Genomic DNA, 24,623 nt, shown 5'->3' on the forward strand with positions numbered 1-24,623 from the left:
AGGTGCCCTGACCAGGGATCAAACCACAACGTTGGCATATCAAGACAATGCTCAACCAACTGAACTACCCAGGTAGGGCTTGATTTCTTGTCTTTGACAGGTACCTTTCCCAGGACAGGTGCAACTTTCTTGGCTTTGATTTTTTGAATCAGAGGAGCTTATTCTAACTTTGACTTCGAAGGAAGCTATTTGTTTTCGAAGCTTCAGAGAGACAAAACTAATGATTTTTGTGATTATGCAGTACAAAGATGGGGCCCACACAAATAACTCTCTCATAGATTTTATTCATGTTCCTAGATTGGGACAAAAACTGTATTATTTAGGTTTCTATGGGTTGAGGCTCACATGAAAACAGCTTTTTCTTTTTTACTAATATTTAATCTGTATTATAAAATGCTTATAAATTATTTAATGATTTGAAACAGTATTTGCCCTAAATGACTTTTTGAAAGTGAATCGCTATTAAAATCTAACAAAAACGCATACAAATTACCACCTTCAAAACTCTATTTTAATGGAAACATATTTTACAATTTCCATTAATATATAATTTGAGAAACTAATTTCTTCAAAAATCTTACAAATTCATTATATTTATGACACTATAAAATAATTTCAAAGAGTGAGAGCCATAAATTATAACCATATCCTGTAAATTGATCTTCATAAACCATTAAATTTTTATCTTAAGAATGCCAAAATATGAAATCCATTTTTATGTATCATTAGAATCACAAATGTTTGGAAGCCTATATTCATTACGCTTCAACACAAATTTTACAAAATAGTATACATATTGGATATAAGAACAGATGAAAATTAGACAATCTAAATATTCATTAATTGGTAAGTACATAGATTGTCCTATTCACACAATAAATTATATAGTAATAAAAATTAATGAACTGTGGCTTCACTCATCTGCATGAATTTTACAGTTGTTCAGCAATAGGAGGTGAAAGAAGCACACATAAAATGATTCTATTTATGTAAAATTCAAAAAGAGGCAAAACTATAAATACAAACAAGGGAATGATGAACAGAAAATCTAGGATAGTGGTACCTCTAGGGGAGACCAGAGAACATAATAGAAGAAGAGCTGCAGTGGGTATCGAAGTTATAATGTTCTAGGCTAAAAGAGAAGCAGTGACTACATATGTATTTATTATTCATCCTTAAACATACACTTTGTACACACTCTGGAGAAAATGAGAATAGACACATGTATGCGGGCAACTTTTTGAAGAGGCTTTTTGTAGATGGGGAAAATTTTATGCTTTTTCTGATGGGAGAAGAGGGCATCTGAATGGCATAGGAAAAAAGGTTCCATTAGAGGGGAAAAGTTGAAGAAACAGGAAAGACAACTGATGAAACACGTTACTTGAGTATTACGAAGGACAGAGTCCAAGACATGCGTGAAAAGGTCTGCCTCTGAAAGGAGAAGGAATTCAAAGTGGAATTTCAAAGTGGAGTAGGAAAGAATACAAACAGCTGCAGCAGATTTTTTTACATTTGGTGATGGGAAACCAAGATATGTTACATCTGATGGTTTGTTCCTTCTCTTGAATGAGGAAAGATCATTAGCAGAGAGGGAAGGACCAGAGCTGGTTTTAAGTATGTGAGAGAACAAAATTAACAAGGATAAATACAGGTGCTTTCTTAAGCCATTTCACCTTAGCTATTTCCCTGGTCTCTGTCTAGAATGTATTTCCTCTTTCTTTTCTCTCAGAAAGACTTCGCATGCCTCAAGACTGACCTCATGTTCTTTCCTCTGAACTCATTATCTCATGGTAATCTTTCCTTAAATCTTACAACACTTGACTGTATCACTCATGTTTCACTTACTCATGGACTGTCTTGCAGAAACTGTTTCATGTTGTTCATGATTTCTTATGTGTTGTCTCCTTAACTACAGTTCTTGGCAGAAACTCTCTCTTGTTAAACTGTCCCTCCCTCTCAGAAAAAAATGTATTCTCATACACACAGCAAACATTTAGATGTATTTTATGTCATCTACTGAAACAAATATCCTTAAAAGCAAACGATAAAATAACTACGAATGAACTTTGAAACCTCTGTTTTCTTACAACTGCTCCTGGTTTTCAATTTTTGGTTTTAGAGCTTACTTTTTAGAAGTTAAGCCAGGGAGCCAAGGTTAATATATAATTGGTTTGCATTTTTAAATTTTTTAAACAAAGTATTCATGTTCATTAAGCTATTGATTTTTAAAATAACTTTTAATATATTTTTTTCATGGAGGTAGTTCCCCCGGAAAATGAGATAAAATGTTATCAGCAATGACAAATCATGTTAGGAATGCCATCTTGTGGTTGAGAGTAGTCCATTACACTATTAAGTCCTTTCAATGACAATCTTGTTTTTTTAAATTTTTATTTATTGATGAGAGATTGATTTGTTCCACTTATTTATGAATTCATTGGTTGATACTGGTATGTGTCCTGGCCAGGGATCAAACCCACAACCTTGGCATATCTGGACAGCACTCTTAACCAGCTGAGCTACTCGGCCAGGGCTCAGCGACAATCTTTAATTCAGAAGTAAAACATCCAGTAAATTCACAAATGTATTGTTAAAATGTATTGATACTATGAAGCATTAAATATATGCATCAGTTGTGTATGGTTTTAGTTGTCAAAAAAAGACAATGTTCATTGTAAAGAGAAAATAATATAGAGAAGCTGCTACCTATAAACACACTTCCATTAAAATTCAAATACATTGAATTTTGAAAAATTGTTCTCTTTAAATAGGTAATTTTATTTCTGAATCTTGATTTTCAAACTACATCACTCCAACTATAAACATCCAAATGGGAGTGAAGGACAGAGCACTTATCTAATTTGGATGGTGTAGTATACACGTAATTATTTGTAGCCCAAATGGATTCTAAGTAGAATTAAAAACACTGGCTTGATTTTAATAGATGAGCTTACTACTTCATCCATACAAGTTAGCCATTTGAGTGGTAAATTATCTTTCTCATCAACAGAGAACCAGTAATGATTACAGATGTAGTAGTTAGCAACTGTGCTTAAGTATTTTAATTGCCAAGTTAAATACCAGACATTTTGCTCCACCTAAAAGTGGGGGTAAGAAAGTGGAAACCGATATATCCCTCATGAGTACAAAGCACAGCACAACAGCACAAGGGTCCATGCACTATGCTACCTTTTTGTCACTTCAAGATTAATGATCCAAGGAGCATGTGCAAGTACAAAGTTCAGTTCTAGAGATTAAGTTACTGAAATTCCAAAATATAATAATATAGACATATTTAAATTAAAAATGCTATTGTACTCCAAATCAACTTCTGTGATTTATTATTGCATGCTAATTACCAGAAAAAATATTTTACTCAGAAAACTTTTATATGAATTGATTTTGTATTAGTTTTTCCACATGATTCTTTAGGACATTCACATCAGCTGCACAGACCTGGTACTCCATCTTCTCTTGCTGTTTTGTTCTCTCTAATAAAGTCTCATGTGGTGGAGGTAATGCATTGTATGAACTCAATAAATAAAGCTGACTTGATGATGTTTGGTTGATTTCTTGAATCTTTAAAGCCTGCATGATAGCAGGTGCAAACTTTGAGTAATGAGCTGTAGATGAGATGATCACTGGGCAAGTTTTGTCCTGCAATCTGTCTGCAACCACTTTTGCAACAGCAGTGTGTGGATCCAAAATATATCCTGAAGTATTGTAGGTGGAGTGAATAGCTGCTAGACACTCTCCCTCAGAGCACCAGTCAGCTACAAAATCCTGCTGAAGTTTCTCAACTAGAATCTTTTCTATCTGGAAGTGATGCTGCTCTTCTAATTGATTAAATAACTTTGTCATTAATTGTCCATCTTTATTAGCCATCAAATATAAGTGTCGTTCCAGGTTTGAAGATTTGAGAATATCTATTGCTGGTGAAAAGGTCTGCGCTAATTTTCTTTCCCTTAGATCATAACGTCCTGTTTTTATAAAATCAGTCAAAACGTGGTTCTGATTAGAAGCACAAATAAATTTCCGAATAGGAATTCCCATCATTTTGGCATACACTGCGGCTAAAATGTTACCAAAATTTCCTGTGGGAATACAGACATCCACTGGGCTTCCAAAAGAAATAAAGCCTTGACTAACAAGATCAAGATATGCAGAAGCATGATAAACTACTTGGGGAAGCAGTCGGCCCCAGTTTATGGAATTAGCTGAACTTAAGATTGTTCCATATTCCACAGTAAGAAAGCCAGTAAAATCAGAATCTTTAAAAATTTCTTTTATAGCTGTCTGGCAAAAATCAAAATCTGACTTGACACCTACTGCCCATCCATTTTCTTTCTGGCTACCAATTATTTGTGCTTTTTGAAAATCACTTACTCCGTTCTCAGGAAAAAATGTGGCCACAGCTATTCTTTGCTTGTCATTCTCATTAAGATGACTAAAACCATTTAAGACAGCACTCCCTGTGTCTCCTGAAGTGGCTACAAGTATCATATAATTGCAACTTGGTGGAATACAGTATGCAAAAAGATGAGGCATAAGCTGTAAAGATAAATCTTTAAATGATCCTGTTGGTCCATAAAACAACTCCAAGATGAACTGGTTGCCAGAAAGGTGCCTGACAGGGGCAATTTTTGAGCAGGTAAAGTTTTCCCCATAAGCAATTTCAATCATTTCTCCCAATTTGGCAGCAGGTATGTCAGCAGGGTGTATACACTTTTCTAACAGTATTTGTGCTCTTTCTATGTAGGTTGCTCTTACTAGGTTTTTCCACTCCCCAGAGTTTAATTTTGGAAATTCCTTCTCGGGAACAAAGAGTCCACCATCAGAAGCTAATCCCTCAATCACAGCTTCGCTAAAGAATTTCGTTGAAATCTTGTGTTCACAGTCTTTAGGCCAAATGTGTCTTGTTGAAATGAATGTTTCTGAGTCCACATCTTGGTATCTTTTAACTGCATTAAGCACTTTGTCAGCTACCTCCTCTGGGGAAGCCCCACTTTCACAAAAAACACGGGTATCGTACCACTTCTTACAATACTGTCTTCTTAATTTAAGTAACTCTATCATAGATGTCCCAGAATTCTGACCTACAATCCTATCTATTTTCATTAATTTTAGACGGCTAACTATATCTGTTAGAGGTACATCCAAGTACACAATTATTCCATTTTTCTTCAGATGCCACATGCTAGCATCATGCATTGGATTGGACCCAGTAAGGGAAATTACACTTCCAGATGCAGAGAAGTTTAACACAGCTTTTCCTTCCTCTTCTAAAAATTGTTCATTACCAACATCCTGTAATTTTTCAGACACACTCATATTCCAGGTTTTTTCAAGGATATCATCATCCACATCTATGACACAACAACCTAGCTTCTGACCTATTATTCTGCCTACTGTTGTTTTCCCAGCTCCAGGCGGTCCCATCAGGATAATATTTTTGTCTCCAACGAGAGAGTGGGTTGAGTGCCATGACTTCCTTAATTCTGCAAGTACAAAGGTTCTTGAAAGAAATAGCTGCGCACATTTATCCGTTTTAACATGTATAATAGAAAAACATTTCTGGGTTATTCGTTTCAGATGCTGACATCGGTTAAAGTGGAGCATTCTCTTTTCACTTTTCTGCTCAAGCCAACCTAAAAACTGGCTTTAGCCTTTTTCAAAACATAAAAACAAACAAGAAAACATTTGGTTACTAATTTCAACAGACTTAAAATCCTGACAGGAGTGAATATAACCATGCCCATGGTACATAAACTATTTTAGAATCTTCCATGTTTATGGCACATTTAACCCAAGTATTTGAACCCAAATTCCAATATCATGCATATTGTATTTTAAAAAATCCTTTCAAATTTCAAGCCATTGAATCAAAATTTTAATAATTTATTACTATTGAGCAAAAGAAACTTTATTCAAAAATGCTGTATAATAGATGCTTTTTAAAAATACATACCAAATCAAATTAGTATTTTACTGTAGTGAAAATTGTTTTGTGGTTTATAACACATATGATTATTTGGAGTTAGAATTCTATTTCCTTGCAGTTCACAAGTGCTAATTAATATTCTTCATATTTAACGTCTCTTCAGTTATATGAACATGTTGGTAGACTATGTTACTCATACATTTCTTAAGACATACTATTCACAACAGGAAACCAAAAAAAAAAATTTGCTTATGAAATGCTTCAATAACTTTCCAAACTATAGGGCTAAGGGATGACATTTTCTTTATATGCCTTTCCTATGCTTACTGTTAAGAATCATTCTTACATATTTTTCACATTGAAGACCTTAACAAAAAGCTAAAATGAAAGGCATAATATGCAAATAGTTAAGAAAAAGTGATGATCAGCAACAAGGTCAAAGGTTACATATCTATAACCTTATCTGCATGGAACCACCACTTAGGTCTCTGTCCTATAAACATCATCAGTGGAGACACTTAATTAAAATTCCAGACTCCAAAGTGATAGCAAAAAAACTCAAGAATGTTACCAATGATAAGAGGAAAAAATTATTCTGGCATCCAAAGCAGCTCTGCAATGCCTCACACTGGTCAAATTCCTGTTTTGGGAAACACACTCACCTTTATAACACAAATGTATGCCAGACAAGTCAAAGTTTTAGTCACATGTAGATGCAAGTTAATAACTTCTGCCATGTTCATTTAAAGTGACCACAGTAACTTTACCGCCACACAGTGGAGCTTTTCAAATGTTCTGTGGTAGAACCAAAATGCAACTAACCTATATTGAATGTTAGATGATACACTGAAATATGTTCAATCATTTACTATTACGATTAGCAATTCTATTTAAACTATGTTCTGTAATTAACAATTTAAGCCATTTTAAGCTAACACGGAATTTAACTTACAAGTTAAATTAAAACTGTCAAGAGAAGGAATACATTTCCTTATTTGGCTTCCCAGCTTGTATGTGCTGTGCTTAACTCCCAGTGACTTGTAAACATATAATACACACGCACCAATATTAGATGATGAGCTTGCTGAAGCTGAGGCAAAGTCAATCTCTGCAAAAGTGAAGTCTATAATGGAAAAATTTTCAAGTTAATCATAACTGCATATAGTACCATAAAATTCTACACATGGACTAGTCTATTATTAAAATGTCCACCTGAAATATTTAAAGTGCATAAAAATAATGAATTAATCCTTTTCATGTTCCCCAAATCTGCTATTAAAAGATTAAGAATCTGCTTTTTTCAACATGTCTTATCATAGAAAAGAATTTTACTAAACAGTAGTGAAAAAATTTCTGCCATCAAGCAATATAAAAGACAATATAACCAAACAATAAAAAAAATAAAATCTTTCACAATGACACTTAAAATTTTAATGATTTAACTGAGGTTATAAATTTTAGCCAGAATTTACAAATACGGAAGCTGTGAAAAGTGAGGAACAACTGCATACCATTTTCGTTTATGATTCAAAGCTATGTTATTAGGCATTTTTCATTTATTTATGTTAGTATGTTTTTCAGTAGAAAGGCCATAAATAGGCAATTTTTCCTTAGCAAAAGGACAAAACTATATCAAATTAAATGAAAGTCAATCACATAGGAGTCAGTAAACAAAAACAATACTTACAGACCAAATCTCTTGGCCATAAAGTACTCAGTTTTTATTGTGTCACTAATGTTCAAATATTTTTTGGAGAGCCAATCAAGTTCTACACAAAAATATTTTAGTTATTAACTGCTCGGAGAGTGGGAGATCTACATAATTCCATTACAAATTAGTAATTTTTAGATAGTTTTTCCTACTGATCACTTATTGTGGAGCTTTTACCCAAATTCTAATGGATACTTTATAGACATAAAAAGACAAGTCATTCAAACACATAAATGAAAAAGCAGTGATGTGTCGGGATCACAGAAATAACTTTAAACAGCAAAAACAGAATGTCTATGTGTACATATTAATTCAAGTACTATGTGACCTTAAGGCACAAAATTTAACAATTTTACTGTGATAAGCTGATCAAAACTGAATTAAGAATTCAAGGGGAAAAAAGTACAGTAATCACTTTTTAAATTGCTTTTAAATTATTTCTTATGAATGCTAATAAAGTCACATTTTAAACCAGAAATACAGACTTTCAGTACTCTATTTACAGTGACATTTTCCTAAGTTTACCACTACATGAACAATAATAAACCAAAATCATACTCAATCTGTTATGAATTTTTAGTTTTAAAATGGCCCACAAGAATTTTTCAATTCCATTATAAAATTGCCTCGTTTTTTTCAATTCCTCTGGGAAATTGTCAAAATCCTACTTAGTCAAAATGATTCAGCATTTTTCACCCACTTAAAATATTTGTTACTATATACTCCTCCAAAATAAGAAATAGCATTTCAAAAATTATTTCATGAAGAGAAAATGGGTATAGTTCAATGAGCTTTTAGACATATTTATGCTATGATTATGCTTGTCATCCTATATTAATGCAATTTCGATTTAAATTTCTCAGATGAATGACTAAACCTAGTCCACTATATTATGAAGAAGGTACTGAGATTTTTAAAAATTACTGCATTTTAACAGCATTAAATTATTTTCCAAGAAGTAATGAGAACAAATGAGACTATACTAACGACATAAACTCATGGGGTCGGGGGAGGTAAAGCTCTGCTGCTTCTGACTACTGAACAAAAATCCTCTCAAGAAGCTCCTACCTCCATAGGAGCTGTGAGGTGAGGAGGGGGAAAGGACCACACACTCCAATGCCATGTTATAATCAGGGATCTTATAATCAAAGGAATATTTTTACAAGTTCATCACTCACTGTTGCCTTTATATAGTATCAAAGCTGACTAAGCATTTCCTGTTGTTTCTTCATGCTGTTAGATATCCCCTTAATGGTCTTGAATATTTAATTCAATACTTTTTAAGTACACTTTTCTAATTATAACTTAGAAAAATATTTTAAAGTATACCTGCCTTTATGAAAGGTTTATTTTCCTTTATTTTCCTCCCAATTGTCTTATTTGTATTCATGGCTACACCCATCTTATGGTCTAACTAGATTAAAATAATCTTTAGCAGAAACAAACCAACCAACCAAACCCTATTTTCTATGTACAACCATTTATATCAGGTGTCTGTGTCAACTACAACCCATAGCCAAATCTGGGCCACCGCTCATTTGTAAATTTAAATTAAGTTTCAGGGAAGACAACTTTGTTTTCATTTGGTTAATCCTGTCTTTGGCTACTGCTGAGCAACAATGGTACCGTTGAGTAGTTGCAACAGAAACCATCCGGCCTGCAAGGGCCCAAATATTTATTAGCTAGCCTTTTACAAAATAAGTTCATGACTTCTTATGGATCCTGTGGATATATTGGACATAGGAATTTCCTTGAACAATACTGCCATTTTGAGGGAATTATATAAATTAGAAATACATTCTTTGTAAACAATGCTTTCAAAAAATGAACAGAATTACAGATGAAGTATCTAAGAAAAAAAGTTCCTTTCCAAATGATTTAACAACTTCCATCATAACTCTAAACTAAGTATCTTATAGTGAAATCAAATTGTTTAGTAATTTTAAAACCACAATAAATATACTGACATCAGTGAAAATACTGTATTCAGAAACACCAGGAAGTTGAGACTAGCTACGGCCAGCTGGTGCTTATGAATTGAAGAAATGTTTTTCTTTGCCCTTACTGGCTCCTAAATGAACTGATTAACATAAACAGTCTTAAAGCATTCCTTCTAATTAGAAAATTTATAAGCTTTTGCCAATGACTATCCATTTGGCTAATGGTATTACCATTCTGAGTCCTTAGTTCAGATCTTAGTATGTAGAGAGAAAAGAATTTCTCTCTACATCCGCTAAGCAAAAAAACCCAAACAAAAAAATACTCAAAGGGAAATCAAAAAGGCGAAAGTAGCATATATACATGTTTTGAAAAAAGAAAATCTGATGTGAAGACCAGGGGAATCATTCCCAAGGTGTCACCAACCTGAAATAAAATATTTGTTAAATGCCTGAGATAAAAATGAACATCAACTGGTTCATCAAATACTACATTTATAGTTATCTAATGAAATTCACTATGATGCCCAAATGGTAAGAACCCACACAATCAGCAAAGCCCTGTAAGTAGGAACTACAAAGTGTATCAAGCCACCATCCAGTGTTAATCCCCTCACTGAGCAGCCTGGCAGTGAGATGACCACTGGTGTTCTCTCCCACCTTCGAGCATCTTTACTGTCTTTGGACTGACACTTGTAAGGTGAGTTCAGACCATTTATCCTCCTTCCTAAATCACATCGCCAAAATATCTTTTTAAGACTCAGATGTTGAAAGCTCTTAAAAGAGTTCCTCTCAGCAGTCATACGTGTATAAATGTTTATGTAAGACCAAATGGGTTGAGAACGGCATAAAACTGCCTCTCCCAAAGACAAATTTTCAAAAAGTGACACATAAACACAAAAGTGGGCAAAAACTAAAGGGCCCATTTAAAAACCTTCCTCTGGTTTAGGGTACTTGTTTACGAAAACAAAGTCCACACACATGTGGAGAAAGACCTAAGAGGAGGGGCCGGATCAAGAGGGAAACGGGACACAAAGCAGGGAACTGTTTAGGTCCAGGGGCAAGGGGTGAAGCCGGGAAGCGACAGGTGGATGGCAGGACGTGGGCGCACAAGGAGCTCAGGCAGCCTAGGGCAAAAGCAGCGGACAAACGAGCTGAAGATGACAACCAAGGGAGCGGGAAGGGGAAGGACGCAGGAGGTAAAGGCATGCGATGGGAATGGAGTAGTGTCTATAGTCTCTTTATTTCTCCTCAAATAACTCACCAAGAAAAATCACACTGAGAAGATGGGGAAAAGGTAAGGACATGGGATGGAGTACCCGGGAGCTGCCAGGGTCGCCTCGGTATCGAACCCCTCACTTGCGCCCCTCCCCGTGAACCACCGCCGTCCAGGCCCGAGCCCCCGTTAAGGCCGCTCCAAACCTGCTCTGCAACCCCGGCGACTGCGCCGGTGCGAACCTGCGCGTCCGCACGCCACACCCACGCCCACAGCAACCCGGACAGGCACGTGACTCTCATCTGTCGCTCAAAGCACGAGCCCTCCCTGCTCCCGGGTCCCTCCCCTTCCTAGTCCCGCTCGGGTCGTCGGGAGTCCCTCGGCGTGCTTGCTCCTCCCTCGCCGTTATTGGGACCTGCGCACCAGAGCCTGATTGTGACGTTACACGGCCGCTTCGTTTCTCGTGCATCTGCGTTCTTCCTCTCCAAATATAAACACAGAAAAGATCAGTATCTTTTAGGAGATGCCATTTTCACTTCATTACTCTCAAATGCATATATAAACACTGCTCTCAATGTTGAGCTTTCCAGTCGGAAGACTGAGCAGCGGAGACGGAAAAGAGGAAACGAAGTTTGCAGTTTTCCTCCCGCTTCCCCGTTGCCTAGCAACTGTTTCCAAGGCAAGCTCAAGGTCAACAAAGCTAAACAACCGCCAGAGGAAGAGGGTATCTTCCCAATAGAGGTCTTATACGGAGAGGTCAAAGGGGAATTACGAGAAAAAGAGAAACCTTAGTTTCTTGAGAAGGCAAGAGAGGAGGAAAGGCGAAGCAGTGAAGAAAGGGACGGAGATACTGGTATTTTGAGAAAAAAGTTGAATAGTTTTGAGGAGTCATTTGGTGGCCATGGATCCAACATGCTCTTCTGAGAGCATTTATAACCTCATACCCAGTGACTGGAAGGAGCCTCCCCAGCCTCCTAGGTATGTAGGTAACACAAGAGTACTGCTTGAAACAAGAATGGGGAATGACTCTATTTCAGGATTAACGAAGTATTATATGACTCTAAAAAAAATAAAAAAATAGATTTGTCTCGATGAAGTAGGCTTGGATGGTAACTTCTTAAAGACAAGTTTGCAAAATCTAGGTACTTAGTATCTCAGAATTCAGAAAGGGCCGACCCAGTGTTATTAAAAGGCCATTTTATGTTAGTCTCCTGTAATATAGTATGTAATTTGTTTTGTAATCTGATTTGTTCGCACAAGATGTGGTATATAACATTTGAAATTTATGTGCTATGTAACGTGAAATTTCTCGTTGAAAAGAAAAAAAAAATCACAATTTATCCTGTGTTAAGATTCTTGATATTTGGTTTCAGGAGTTCATTGTTTTCTTTCCGACTGATTTTTTCCTAAAGGACTAGTACTCATTTTTCCCTGTTATTGTCAAATATAAATTAGTTTGTTGCTGAGCCTCATTTTTTAATTTTTTTATTTATTGATTTTTTTCTTTTTAGAGAGACAGAAACATCGATTTGATGTTCAGCTTATTGATGTATTCATTGGTTGATTCTTGTGTGTGCCCTGACCAGGGATTGAACCTGAAACCTTGTCATATCTGAAGGACGCTCTAACCAACTGGGCTACCCAGCCAGGGTGGAGCCTCAATTTTTTGATCACTGAAACAAACAAACAAAAAGAGACAAGATAGTTTCTAAGATCTCTTATGCATCTAATAGTTAGATGGAAGGAAAAGTTGATAGAGAACCAAAAATATGTGATTGATTTAAAATGTTTACATAAGTGATTTAAAAAAAGATAATCACAAAATAAACATTCCATTTACTCTCATATGTAGGGACGTAGGAATTGTTTAAATCTATAGGGAGAAAAGAAGGTAAGTAGTGGAGAACCTTTCATTCCTCCTAGGACTTTTCTGTCATTTACCTTTCTCCTTTTCCTGATTCAAGTCAAAACTACATTAAAAGAGCTCTGGGCTAGAAAAAAGGGGGTGCTGCAACTCATTGGTTTTGGGATCATGAATTAATTATCTCTTGTTTTCTGATCTGTAAAACAAACTAAATAATCTTTATGGCCCCTTTCGTATCTAATGGTCGATTGTTTTTACTAATAATTGCCTGGTGTGCGTAACACCTTCAACAAGTGGACACATCCTTCCCTTTTAAGCCTGAGTATCTCAGTTCTAACCAGAGCAGTACCTGCATTGTTTTCCATTCACTTCTCAAGATCTAGTAGATATTGGAAAGGGGAATGTAAAGAAGATATGATATAGTTGCAGAGTTTATTAGGAGTGTTCAAATTAACTATTACTGAATGGACTTTCGGTCCAAAATTCCTGTCTATGGCACAAGATAAAACTTCTCTTTCTAGCCCATGGTAGATTGTATTTTCTATAGACTATTGAATTTGGTAAGATATTTTATTAGATAGGTATTCTGTCATTGGTAAATTAAAAAAGAGTTACTATACATCCAGGTGATTTTTTTCAAGAAATTTTATAGGAACAACCTTTTCTAATTTGGCGAGCATTAACTGAACCCCTATTTGTGTATAATATTACCCTTGGGGAATGTTGGAGTGACAACACAAACTCCTCAGTTTACTCTGAAGGGATATGGTGTTACAGAAGTCTTTCTGTTAGTGAGTCAGGCCACAGCCACTAATTTATAAACACAGAACATAATGACACATTTAACCAAGTTTTTCTCACCACACTAACACAAATTTGTCCTGACTCAATCCCCTTACTGATAGTAAGAATTAGTAATTAGAAATATATTAAGCTACAAGGCTTACTTGTATCACTGAGTTATAAACCCAACTTCAAGAAAGCCCACTATAGGCACTGGCTGGGTAGTGCAGTTGGTTAAAATATCATCCTGCTACACCAAGGTTGCAAGTTCAATCCCTAGTCAAGGTGCAGATGAGAATCAACCAATGAATGTATAAATAAGTGAAACGACAAACTGATGTTTCTCTCCCCCTTCCTCTTGTCTTTCTAAAATCAATTTTTTGAAAAAAGCTTACTGTAGCTCTTTACAAGACTAACAAGATGATTGTCTAGCTTTCATAAAACAGTTGGATTTTTTTAAAGAAATCAACAGTTGGTTCTACTGTGTTATCCCATGCGTCAGAGATTGGGTCCCTTGGGGAACAAAAATAAAAACATTAAAACATTGACTAACAGGAAAACCATATATTATTGAAAACCCTAATGAGAGATGTAGATACTAAATAAGATAGATGTATGTTATCAAATAGATATAATGTAACCAAAATAGGGCAAAAGGCAACCTTTTTGAGTTAAACCAAAACTGGGACTTAAGATATAAAAATGTTAAAGTCAATGGGAAACTGTGAATCAGTTTCAAAATTTCAGTTACTCATGATTTGTGATAATAGTTTCCAAGATCTTCACCAAATTTGTAACCCTTCTATTGATAATTCTAGTTACTTAATATCTCCGATCATTCTCTCTTTACGTTTTCTTTAAGGTAATATTCCAGATATGGTCTGAATAGCCATAGAGTGATGATCTACTTTCCTTAATATGCAATACTTACATTGATACATACATTAGCATTTTGAAAGTCATGTTCTACCATTGTCTCACATTGAAATTTCCACGTGAATCATGAGTGGTCCTTCCCATCCTACAATTGTGTAGCTGATTCTTTTTTATCTAAACTCATCATTAATCTATGGAGATAGTTTTGAATTTTTAATCTTTCATACACTCTCTTAATCATCCCTCCCAGCTTTGTGTCATTTGTAAATCCATTGTCTTTTATATTTCCATCAATCATCGAATGGGGCAAGTACAATGGACAAAGCCACTTTAGTAGGCTACAGGGTATTTTTTCTGATAATGTTTTTATGGAGTCAGTCCTTAAAATGCACCCATTAATCAGTTCATATTTCTCTCCCTTATCAGTAAGGATTTAAAGATTTAATAAGAAGCTTAGTACTAACATCAAGATGTGTATTATGATGTCTAAGGTATTTTCCTGATTTATGAGTCCAATAGTCATCTTATATTTTTAAAAAATGATCTTCATTTCAGTGAACTAAAATTCCAACTGGCTCATGCAATCATTGCTGCTCCACAAATTTTTAGATACTCTTTGAAATTGACATCAGGCTTACCAGTGTGGAGTTTTTGGATGCATGCTTTTTGAAAATGAGAATATTTAATGTCATAAGCACTCAGTAGTTGTTTCTTTTTTACACCTTTATGGTTTTCTTTGGGATAATTTTGACATGTCAGAATTTCATTTTCAGAGGTTCTCATTCTTCTTGGACTACCCTCCATTTTATTGTGTGTGTGTGTGTGTGTGTGTGTGTGGTGTGTATTCTGAATGTTTGTAGCATCTTCTCTTTTAAAGTCTGGTTATGTATCTGTATCTGAGATCTTGATTATTATGAAATCTTATCTGACAGTAAATTTCTCCTGAGGGTCTTAACTACTTTGCTGACTAATTATAGCCAATAATTCAACTGGGAAAAGCAGTAGCACTTTTAAATGAACTTACATTCAAAGAAAGCCAAGAATATTCCAACATCTTTGTTTTTAGCATAATGAAATTTTATGCTAAAACTCTCCTTGCTGCAATATATGGCCTTGGACAGTTTTATGATTAGTGCTAGAAGTCATTATTAAGATTTTTCATCTGATCAGTGTCTGCAGCCGTACACAATAATAACACTTCTCTTCATCTCTTGAGTTATTTTTACCCAAGTTCTCTTCTCATGCTTATATATTTTTAGTCTAGACATCAACCCCACAGTTAGATAGATTTTAAAATCACCAGAAAAAGCACACATATAACTTAAGATGTGCTATAATTAATAGACTCATCTAAAGAGTACAGAAAAAATGAAAGTCTGGGAAACTAGTGATGAAAAGGATAATGGAAAAAGGCACTTTTTTCCTTCTGACGTGTGGATGAGGGTAAGGGCATTCATAAACAGGATTTTTTTCAGGAAGAACTGCAGCTTCCATCAGCATTTACTAATTTAATGTTTGTTTATTGTGGGTTGTTGCTTCTCATTTAGAGTTCTATAGAGTTTATATAACATGGTATATTAACACTCCCTCTGGCATTTCACATGTACCTTTAAATGTTGAGGAGAAAATATGCCAAAAATATTTCTTAAAATTAATTGCCAGGGATATTTGTGAATAAGTGAACTTTTTGAGTGTTAGATTTGTTTTTTTTTTAGATTATCCCATTCCAGAACAAGGTTCAATATCTTAAGCATAGTACATATACATCATCGTATGAGAATCTGTTTATTACAAGTCAGGAAAGTATGTCTGTCTATGTCTGTCTCTTGTGATAACCATTTATATCCCATGACACACATTTTTAGGGAATAAGACTTTCTGCTAGCATACAAATAAAATAAAGTAAAAGGTCAAACAGTTCTTTTTAGTGTAAGCAAGATGAGTATCCAATAATAATAATAACAATAAAAATACTAATAAAAATAATGATAATATGTTCAATGTATTAGTGTTTATAATATGCCAGGAACTGGTCTATGTTTTATGCAATCATTATTTTATTTAATTCTCACAAGAACTCTATGAGATGAGTAGTATTACCCCAGTTTTATGGAGAGGGAACTCAGGCCCAGAACATTGAGGAAGCTAGAATCAACAAGAGCTGAGATTGAATTATAAGTCCGACACCAAAGTGCACTATATTAACCAATTTGCACACTGCCTCTTAACCTGAGTAACTAATTAAAACAAACCTAAAGAGCACCTTTTGCTTCAATAGCATACGTATTTTAGTCTTCAGATAATTTACTATGTATCACATACTGTTTAGTATTTATTTAAACATTACTACATTATAATGCAATAAGATTTTAAAAATAAGAATATCAAAGCAAATAAAAATAAAGATAGAAAAATAAGATTATGCCACAAATGAGCATGAAATTTCTTGTACATGAAATGTATGCTTTAAAATATTGTATGTTTGCTTAAAGTCTGATACAGATTTGGCTCAGTGCTAGCTAGAAACTGGGCAACCCACAAAGGAAGAAAGATTCTCACTATAATCCTCTAAAGATCACTTATACTATAAGTCACATTTTCCATAAGACAATAGCAAAGGAATAGATGAGAAGTATTCTCAGTATGAAGCCAGAACTACAATTCCTCCATGGACCATAGAGAAGAGAGACAATGTGTTTAATATAATGACTAGAAAGATTTTAGCCACACTTTTCCATTAAATACACTGAGCTCCATAGGTCTAATACCGCTCTCACTATAGACCAGTGGCCTCGTGCCAAACTATAAGTTAAAGCAGTTTAGAGGCATGGCTATGATGTGATCTGGGTATGCAACAATATGACTATCTTATTTAATTCAAAGATTGATTTTTCTGATCTCTAGGCAGCACTGTCCAATAAAATGTGAAGCCACATATGTAATTTTAATTTTCTAATAGCCGCATTTAAAAGGTAGAGAAAAACATGTAAAATTAATTTTAATGATATATTTAATTTAACCCAATATATCTAAAATACTATGATTTAAGCATATAGCATAGCCACATTTCAAGTGCTCAATATCCACATGTGGCTGGTAACTACTATATTGTCCAGCACAGATCTAAATGAATACATTAACTACATATCATCTTGATACTCTACCATATTTATTATTTCTCTCAACAACTTGCACTAAGTATTGAGCAGCAATAAGGTCAGAATTATACTTGTTGACACATACATGTGTTGTCAGCCAAGTACAGAGCATAGCTTTGACAACCAGCCAAATGGGAGTAGAATTGATGTCCATTTGTGGAAATTGAATTACTTGACATAGTCATGAAGTTGAACTGAAGACTACCACTTCAATGTCTTTAGGTAGGCTTAAGGTGTATCCATATACATAGACAAAATTTTCTTCAAGAAATAATTTAGAGGACTTTCTAATATAGTCTAGGTCCCAAAGTTCTGCACAATAGAGAAACACTGCAATACTATTGGCCTGTATTTTTTTTTTTTAAGCACTTAACCAGGTGCCCATCTAACCCAGTAGGGAAAGAAGTCTCAAGCAAGCATTATCAAACTGTTGCAAGTTTGGGTCGATATTTTTCTGTGTGCTCTTTAAGATAAACTGCTTTAAAAATGTATATCTAGAGACTTGATATGACTTAATACGTGGTGATTATTGGCAATAAAGTAAATGCCAGTATGGTGTGTTTGTTGAAGATGACGATTTTAGTTTTAGAATCATTAATCTATAGCTAACATTTAATAAAAGGTAGACTGTAGGGCCAGTTGTCTAATAAAGTCATTTTCTACATCTTTATAATAAAAACACCATCCACAAAATGGAATACAATGTAGTTATTGAAAAGAAAGTATTAGTATATGGAAAAATAGCATGTTATATTAAGTTTTTAAAATTAAGTTATAATTTGTACATAAATAGAAATACAGAAAACAAAATTTATTCTGGGAAATGAATTGAGAAGATGGAGGGAATCTAGATTTTTATTCATTTTTAAAAATTGAGATATGATTAACATTGTATTAGTTTCATTTATATTTTATTTTTTTTAATTAGAAAAATAAAAAGTATTCATATAGAATAGAATATCTTGTTTTCAATAACAGGTGGGTTAGCTTTGAGTTCATACAAAATAATATATTTAATCACAAGACTGCAAATTAAAAGGTGGTGAAAGTATACACATTTCTTTTTTATCCCAAAGAAATATTTTATTAATAAAAAGGTCATATCTGCCAATTCCAACTTTCAAGGGAGTTTTAAGGCATGGATTTGGATTGAACCTTATTTCCTGATGGTATCTAATGAGTTCGTTCAATGTGGACCATTATTGATTCCTAGCCATTGAGTTTAAGATTGATGAAATGCCTCTAAAAACAAGAAACAATTTCATGTTGCTTCAGACAAACTTATCCATATAAGTACAAAGAAAATACAAGTTGTTAAAAGTGATTTAGCTGAACTTCTGCTTCCAATCAAGGATGGAATTTACCCTCTCACCTTAAACAACTAAAACACCAGAAAAAATATGTGTATAACAATGGTTTTCAGACACTGGGCAATAGGCAACATAGAGAAGTCATCCCTAAGAGAAGGGAAACAAGCCCTACAATTGCCTCAACATATTCTCTGGAGATAATTTGTAGACCAAAGCCCAAAGAAGAGGAATTTAAACAAAACCTAGCAGTTTTGTTGCTTTAAGGAGACAGCGTTTAGAGTTCAAGAAGGTCTACAAGACAAGGCATGTAGAGTTCACAGTTCACAACACAGGAGAGGAAAGAGCTGCAAGTGGAGAGGGAGAGGGGGAACGGAAATATGCAAGAGGATTTCCGTGAGGTCTTTGGTTGATAGTACATGTGTGTGATGAAACTACTGAGGCCAATGAGTTAACCAACAGAAGGCAGCAGAGCCAAATAAAGTTAGTATTTCCACCAGCCAGGGTGGAAACACCTAAGACACAGGACATTGAATACTGCACTGAGAAGTACATTGTTTCAGTAGTGGAGCCAAATTACAACTAGACTAAAGTTCTTCTGGACTCAGAAATACAATACATAACGGAGAGAAAAATCAGTCAATACAAACAATTGACAACAATTAGAGAAGGGTATGAAAACCATGATTTTAAATATTCGCCATGCATTCAAAAAGGTAGAGGAGGAAAACAGGAAAAATACAGAGAAATGGAAGGATTTTTAAAAAGACCCAAATCTAATTTTTAATTTTTTAATCCTTACCCAAGGATATATATATATATATAAAAAAATCTGTCCAGGAAATATCCAGCCATGTACATATAGAAAATTATTAAAGATGCAAGATACAAAAAGCATTGTGCATAGGACAATGACGCCTCAGTCACCTTCAAAGTAGGCACCTTGGGACCTCACACAGTTCTCCCAATTACCATCAGCTGCCCCGTTGTATTTTCCTGAATCTCATTAATGGTATGAAATCTCTTCCCTTTCAAAGGTCATTTTAGTTTTGGGAAAAGCCAGAAGTCTCAAGGTGCCAAACTGGGCTATAGAGAGGCTGAAACACCCAGGTGATTTGATGTATTGCCAAAAAAACTCTGCACGAGGGTGATGCATGAGTGAGCACATTGTCGTGATTAAGCTGCCAGTCACCAGTTGCTTGTAGCTGTGGCCTTCTGAATCGTCTGAATAGTTTCCATGGAGGAATGTTCAAGCTTAACACAAAATTGGATGCAGATTCATTGCTCTACTCACTCAGTCATTTTGAATGTGATGGGCACACAGTACACATGCTCACTCAATGGCATCCACAGTCCCCCACTGACTAGTAGAGTGAAATCATCATTGTTCACTCATGTGTATTTCAGTCCACTCTCCTTGGCTGCCAGGTTACATTGATGTCACATGAACTGTTCTCATTATATTAACTGGCTGGATTTTTTCTGGACAGAACTCACTCTGTGTGTGTGTGTGTGTATATACACATATATATAAACATATATACACAAATATGTGTATATACACATATGTGCATACATGTGTGTGTATATACATATATATTTTTTAACCCTCACCCTCACCTGAGGACATTTTTCATTGCTTTTAGAGTAAGAGGAAGGGGAAAACAGAGAGAGAGAAAGAAAAAATGTCAAAAATACACCAGTTGGTTGCCTTCTCATATGTGTCCCAACAGGGGATCCAACACACTACCTGGGTACGTACTCTGACCAGGAATCAAAACCACAAGCTCCAACCAACCCACACCAGTCAGGATAGGATATTTTTTAAATAGTTTATTTTTTATTGTATTTTTTCCATTACCAGTTATCCCCCTTATACCTTCTGTCACCGCCAACCCCCCAATGACCATGCTGTTGTTTGTATCCATGAGTTCTTTTTATTTTTTTTGCTCAGTCCCTCCAGCCTCCAACCTTCCCCCCTCCCCCAGAACTATAAGCCTGCTCTCTATCTATAATTCTGTCTTTATTTAGCTTGTTAAATAAAGCTAAATAAACACAGACTCATAGATAGCTTGTTAGTTTGTTCCTTAGAGTCTACATATGAGCAAAATCATATGGTATTTGTCTTTCTCAGATTGGCTTATTTCACTTAGCATGATGTTCCCCAAGTGCATCCATGCTGTTGCAAAGAGTAAATTTTTTCTTCTTTTATGACTTATAGTCCATTGTGTAAACATACAATATCTGTTTTATCCAGTCATATGCTCAGAGACACTTGGGCTACTTCCAAATCTTGGCATTTGTAAATAACACCTCAATGACCATAGGGGTGCATATATTCTTTCAAATTAATATTATAGGTTTCTTCAGATAAACTCCCAGAAGTGGAATCACTGGGTCATAAGGCAGCTCCATTTTTTAAAATTTTTTAAATTATATTTTACTAATTATGCTACACAGTTATCCTGATTTTTCCCCATTTGCCGCCTTCACCCCAGCACCTCCCCTCAGGCAATCTCCCCACCATTGTTCTTGCCCATGGGTCATGCATATGAGTCCTTTGGCTACTCCATTTCCTACACTGTACTTTATATCCCTATGACTATTCTGTAACTACCTATTTGTACCTCTTAATCCCCTCACTTTATCATCTATTTCCCACCCACCCCCATCTGGCAACCATCAAAAAGTACTCTGTATCCATGATTCTGTCTCTGTTCTTGTTTGTTTAGTTTGTTTTTTAAATTCAATTGTTGATAGATATGTATTTTTTTGCCATATTATTGTTCAAGGTTTTGATCTTCTTTTTCTTAAGCCCCTTTAACATTTCATATAATAATGGTTTGGTGATGATGAACTCCTTTAGTATTTTCTTGTCTTGATAGCTCTTTATCTGACTTCTTATTCTAAATGATAGCTTTGCTGGGCAGAGCAATTTTGAATGTAGGTCCCCTCTTTTCATGATTTTGTGTTTGTTTCTATGTATTAGTTAGAGCTGCTTTGACTCTTTGTCTTGGTAGTGGGGCCTAATGTAGTAGGTGTCCTGTAGGGTCCAGTGGCACCGCCTCCCATATTATCCAAGCTGGGTACTTGACGTGCACCCTTTGTGTGGGCCTCTTCTCCTTGAGCCTTGGTTGTTTTTGCAAGATTAATGGGAAGGATTTACCTATGCTAGTCAGCTGCAAGAATTGGCTGTGACTACTTCACCAACCTCTATCCTTCACAGAGAATCAGCTGTGCCAGGGGTAGGGTGGTGGTGCTCAGATGTAGTCTGTAGCTCCCTGCTCAGTGCACTGACTCTGGGGTTTCCCGGGTGGTGGAGGCCAAGGTCATCCCCAACCTGTATTTTGCCTGGAACCACCCTGCCTGAGCTATGAAACAGTCAGGCGGCTGCCACTTGTGCTGAGCTTGGAGATTCCCAGGCGAGGCCAGTTGTGAATCTAGGCTGGCTGCTGTTAGTGCCGGGGCTGTGGCTCACTGAATCCCAGCTGTTGCTGGTTTGATAGGATTTAGGAAGTTGGGAAGCATAAGCCAAGATCAGCCATTCATATGGAAAAGAAGCTTGGGTGGGCCAGTAAATTGTGTGGGGCAGAGTCTTTGGGGATCTCCAAGGTGGGTCAAACAGTGTTAGCTGTGTTGATGGAGTCACAAATATGGTACCAGCCTATTGGATCTGTGCGGGGAGGACCCAGAAAATGGACAATGGCCTCTGCTTACCTGGATGCCAAACACTTCACTTCCTCCCTTTATGCCACTGGTGCCTTTCAAGCTTCTACCCTGGTGTTGGAGTTTAGAGGGAGTGAGTCTGAGTAGGTGAGTCTGTGTTTGAGTTCTGTAAGAGGAACTACTTGGGGCTTCAGAATTTTCTTCCACCAACTCAATCTCCACTGGTTTTGCAGCCAGAAGTTATGGGGACTTATCTTCCTGGCATTGGAACCCTGGGCCAGGGGGCCTGGTGCGGGTCTGGGACTCCTCAGTCCCATGATATCCCTCATGAACTTTTTAAAACTTTTTATTTTTATTTTTATTTTTAGAAAGAAGAGAAAGGAAGGAAAAAGAGAGGGAGAGAAATATCAAATGTGCCCCCCTACTGGGGACCTGGCCTGCAACCCAGGCATGTGCCCTAACTGGGAATTGAACTGGTGACCCTTTGGTTCGCAGGCCAGTGCTCGGTCCACTGAGCCACACCAGCCAGGGCCCCTCCCTAATTTTTATCCACTGAAAGTGGATGAGGGATCTGCCCATTCTGCCTCTGCACTCCTTCTACTAGTCTCCATGGATATGGTTTCTTTAATTCTATAGTTGTCAGACTTCTATTCAACCCTATTCCTGATGGCTCTGAGTGACAGTTGTTCAATATTATAGTTGTAATTTTGATGTGGTTGTGCAAAGAGGTAATCCATGTCTGCCTACAGCGCCGTCTTGACTGGAAGTCCCATGTTTAATTTTTTGAGGACACTCTATACAATTTTCCATAGTGGCTGCACCAATCTGCATTCCCACCAACAGTGTTCCTCTTTCCCCACATCCTTGCCAGCATTTGTTGTTTGTTGATTTATTGATGATAGCCATACTGACTGGTGTGAAGTGATATCTCATTGTGGTTTTAATTTGCAATTCTCTGATGATTAGTGACATTCAGCATTTTATCATATGCCTATTGGCCATCTGTATGTCCTCTTTGGAGAAGTGTATAGTCAGGTCCTTTGCCCATTTTTTAATTCAATCATTTGTTTTTATAGTGTTGAGTTGTATAAGAGTTGAAATTTTGGATATTAACCCCTTATCAGATGTACTGGTGAATATGTTCTACCATTCTGTGGGTTGTCTTTTTCATTTTGTTGATGCTTTCCTTTGCTGTGCAAAAACATTTTAGTCCAATGCGGTCCCACTTGTTTTTTCTTTTGTTTCCCTTGCCTGAGGAGATATATCAGAAAAATATTGCTATGAGCAGTGTCCTAGATTTTACTGCCTATGCTTTCTTCTATGATTTTTATGGTTTTGGGCCTAAGATTTAAGTATTTGATCCAGTTTGAATTTACTCTTGCGTGTGGCATAAGAAGGTTATCTAGTTTCAGTTTTCTGCACATATCTGTTCAATTTTCCCAACACCATTTATTGAATAAACTATCTTTAGCCCATTGTATATTTTTTCCCCCTCTCTTATTGATTACAAAGGGATGTGCTTATTTCTGGGCTCTCTATTCAGTTCCATTGATCTATGTGTCTGTTTTAATGCCAGTACCAGCCTATTTTGATTTCTATGGCTTTATAGTATAGTTTGATATTAGGTAGTATGATTCCTCCAACTTTCTTCTTCTTTCTCAAGATCACTATTGCTATTCAGGGTTGTTTGTTGTTCCATATAAACTTTTGGAATATTCATTCTAGTTCTGTGAAGTATGTCATGGTATCTTGATAGGAATTGCATTGAATCTGTAATGCTTTGGGTAGTATGGAAATTTTAATGATAATTCTTCCTATCCATGAACATGGTATGTGCTTCCACTTCTTTGTATCTTCTTCAATTTCTTCACTATCTTATAATTGTCCAAGTGCAGGTCTTTTACATCCCTGGTTAAATTAATTCCTAGCTATTTTATCATTTTTGAGGCAATTGTGAATGGGATTATATTCTTAATTTCCCTTTCTGATAGTTTCTTATTGGTGTATAAAATGCCTCTGATTTCTGAATATTAATTTTGTATCCTGCTACTTTGCTGAATTCATTTATCAGTTCTAGTAGCTTCCTGATGGGGTCTTTCGGGTTCTCTCTGTAATGTACCCTATCATCTGCAAATAAAGACAGTTTTACATCTTTCTTTCCAAT

At 35.8% G+C, this 24,623-nt stretch overlaps 2 protein-coding genes across 4 annotated transcripts in view; one reads left to right on the forward strand and one right to left on the reverse strand.

Moving 5' to 3' along the window:
* Positions 1–772: 772 nt before the first annotated feature.
* Positions 773–11,102, reverse strand: THNSL1 (threonine synthase like 1). 3 transcript variants are annotated; one of them, XM_054592554.1, is made up of 3 exons: positions 10,854–11,102; positions 7,005–7,064; positions 773–5,498 (listed from the first exon to the last, which is right to left on the reverse strand). In XM_054592554.1, exons 1-3 carry the CDS (start codon positions 10,894–10,896, stop codon positions 3,388–3,390), a joined length of 2,214 nt encoding a protein of 737 aa, XP_054448529.1. In that variant the 5' UTR covers positions 10,897–11,102; the 3' UTR covers positions 773–3,387. The 3 variants fall into 3 exon arrangements, with proteins under 3 accessions (XP_054448529.1, XP_054448513.1, XP_054448521.1); XM_054592538.1 differs by having other exon boundaries at positions 774–5,666; positions 6,894–7,064; XM_054592546.1 differs by having other exon boundaries at positions 774–5,666; positions 10,854–10,913.
* A 382-nt stretch (positions 11,103–11,484) lies between these two features.
* ENKUR (enkurin, TRPC channel interacting protein) overlaps positions 11,485–24,623 on the forward strand; it is a 37,660-nt gene continuing 24,521 nt past the window's right edge. The window contains exon 1 of the mRNA XM_054590332.1: positions 11,485–11,783. Coding sequence (XP_054446307.1) covers positions 11,707–11,783 — 77 coding nt within the window. The 5' untranslated portion in view covers positions 11,485–11,706. The remainder of the gene's footprint in view (positions 11,784–24,623) is intronic.

This window comes from Pteronotus mesoamericanus, unplaced genomic scaffold (genome assembly GCF_021234165.1).
Source record: "Pteronotus mesoamericanus isolate MK-2021 breed Mesoamerican mustached bat unplaced genomic scaffold, CSHL_Meso_final contig_130, whole genome shotgun sequence".
NCBI lineage: Eukaryota > Metazoa > Chordata > Mammalia > Chiroptera > Mormoopidae > Pteronotus > Pteronotus mesoamericanus.